General features: G+C 56.9%; 1 protein-coding gene across 1 annotated transcript in view; it reads left to right on the top strand.

Moving 5' to 3' along the window:
- The window catches only part of SLC38A7 (solute carrier family 38, member 7), a 23491-nt gene extending 22698 nt beyond the window's left edge, over nt 1-793 (top strand). Inside the window, exons 8-9 of the mRNA XM_010001685.1 lie at nt 247-301; nt 691-793. Of these exons, the coding sequence (XP_009999987.1) occupies nt 247-301; nt 691-793 (158 nt within the window). The remainder of the gene's footprint in view (nt 1-246; nt 302-690) is intronic.
- The last annotated feature ends 1512 nt before the right edge of the window (nt 794-2305 follow it).

The raw sequence follows: 2305 nt of genomic DNA, 5'->3' as shown, positions 1-2305 counted from the left end.
CTTTGTCTTCCCGGGTAGGGCACCCCGGGGGGGGGCTCAAGGGGGGGTGGCAGGGGTCTCCTGGCCTAGTGTTGAGGGAGCAGGGTGGTGAGCAGGGCTTTAGAGAAGGGGCAGGAAGTGTGGGATGGGGTTGGTCAGCAGCTCAACCAAGTGTCCGGGCTGGAGCTGCTCCATCGTGGGGGGTGCAGCTCCTGGGGTGCCTGCTCAGCTCCCAGCTGGGGGTCATTTCCCTCCTCTCCCTTCCAGGGCTCTGCCTGATTCAAGCCAAGCTCTCTGAAATTCAAGAAACCAGGGCAATCAGGTAACCAAAATGCACTTCATAGAACTATGGAATGGTTTGGGTTGGAAGGGACCTTAAAGATCATCCAGTCCCAACCCCCCTACATGGGCAGGGACACCTCCCACCAGCCCAGGCTGCTCCAAGCCCCATCCAACCTGCCCTTCAACACTGCCAGGGATGGGGCAGCCACAGCTTCCCTGGGCAACCTGGGCCAGGCTCTCACCACCCTCACACCAAACAATTTCCTCCTCATGTCCCACCTCAATCTCCCTCTTCCAGTTTTAATCCCTTCCCCCTTGTCCTCTCCCTCCCTGCCCTTGTCCCAACTCCGTTCCTCTCTCCCTGCTTCCCCTGTGGATTTTGGGATGAAGGTCCCCTCTAAACACACTCTTGTCCTCCTGCACCTGCAGCTGGTGGGCCCAGGTCTGCTACGGGGTCTTCATGGTCACCCTGGGAGCCTTCATCTTTGGACAGACAACTGCCAATGCCATCTTCGTGGATCTCACAGCCTGACTCCTCCTCTGGGCTGGACCACGTTGCTGCTGTGGGGATGTAAATTCCCCCTGGGCCAAAGGGAAGTGGAAAGAAGACACGTTGGCACGTTGGGAAGATCCAAGAGGAGCGTGGTCATCTGGGGCTTGAGCTGAAAGGGTCCTGTGGTGGTTTGTTATCTCCTTGTCTTCAGACACCAGGCAGCCAGGCTTCTTTTCTCAGCCCTGACTCCCTGGTGAGCATCACTACAAGGGGACCTGTAGTCCAGGTCAAGCCCTTCCTGTCCCTGCAGGGTGGACATCACCACCTTGGACATCACCAAGGGGTGGTGGGGGGGGTTGGTGAAGGCATGCTGCTCTGCCCCTGCCCCCCTGTGCTGGGGGACCTCCTCTCCACAGCAGGAACTCCCCCTTCTCCCAGTGTTGGTGGGAGACAAGTGTGTTTTACATAAAGGGAACAAGTCATCCTGTCCATCAGGGGCAACGTCCCCATCATCCTCTCCTGTGTCAGTGTTTGGTTGGAACTCTTCTGTGTCTCATCTAGCCCATCTCCTGCCCCTCCTCTTACATCTCCCTCCACCTGAGATGCAGTTTCTGTTACAAATTGGGACCAATCACCCTCAGCCTGGTGATTTTTTTGAGGTAGGGCTGTGGTGGAGCTCCTGCCAGGAGCTGCTCACTCACTACAGAAGGTGCTGTGGCTGGAGACACAAAGCTCTGCTCCAGATTCCCAGGCCTGTTTATTTCCAGGTTTCAAAGGACTGGGCCTGCTGGAGGTTTTAAAGGATGCTTTGGGGATAAAGCAGTCAAGATCTGGCTCCCTTGGACATTTATATGCTCTGGGGCTGGTGCTGCTCTGGGCTGTCCCTCTATCTGGATGTCCCTCTTGTCTGGATGGTGGTTTCACTTCTTCTTACTTGACTGAGCACGTTGGGTTGGGGAAGTCAAACTGCTCTTGTTCAGTCTTGGACTTCCCTTGTTTCATCTGGGGGAGGGAGGGATTTCATGTGTGTCCATCACTGCCATCTGTGGGCAGGGCTCCTGGGGGTCAGACAGGGAGATCCAGCTGGAGAAGGAGGCAGGAAAGCCCCAAGCCCAGCGGGAATGTTTGGAAGGACCCTGTGCAGGCACATGTCCCTCCTGCATCCCCCAAGGCATCTCCAACCTCTGTGCCCTCAGAAAAAAAAACCTCAAAACCAGGCTCCAGCAAACCCTGGAGGTTTTCAAGGCCAGGTTGGAGAAGGTTTTGTGCAACCTGGTCTAGTGGTGGGTTCCCTGCTCATGGCAGGGGGGTTGGAGCTTGATGATCATTAAGGTCCCTTCCAACCTTCATCATTCTGTGACCCTCTGCCAACACCAAGACGCTTTGCAGTGCATTTCCCCACTCCAGCTGGAGAGGGGGTTGATCCCTGGTGGCTGCTGTGGCTCTGCCCTTCCCACAGGCGAGGTCCCACGGCTGAAGCCAAGGCATCCACGGTGTCCTACACCTTCGGTTGTCACCCCGGGGAGCTGCTGGTCTTCTGAGGGGGGGGGG

Source organism: Chaetura pelagica, unplaced genomic scaffold, assembly GCF_000747805.2.
Source record: "Chaetura pelagica isolate M959 unplaced genomic scaffold, ChaPel_1.0 scaffold1157, whole genome shotgun sequence".
Taxonomy (NCBI): Eukaryota; Metazoa; Chordata; class Aves; order Apodiformes; family Apodidae; genus Chaetura; species Chaetura pelagica.
The sequence above is the reverse complement of the archived record's forward strand: the minus strand, read 5'-3'. Positions and strand labels throughout refer to the sequence as shown.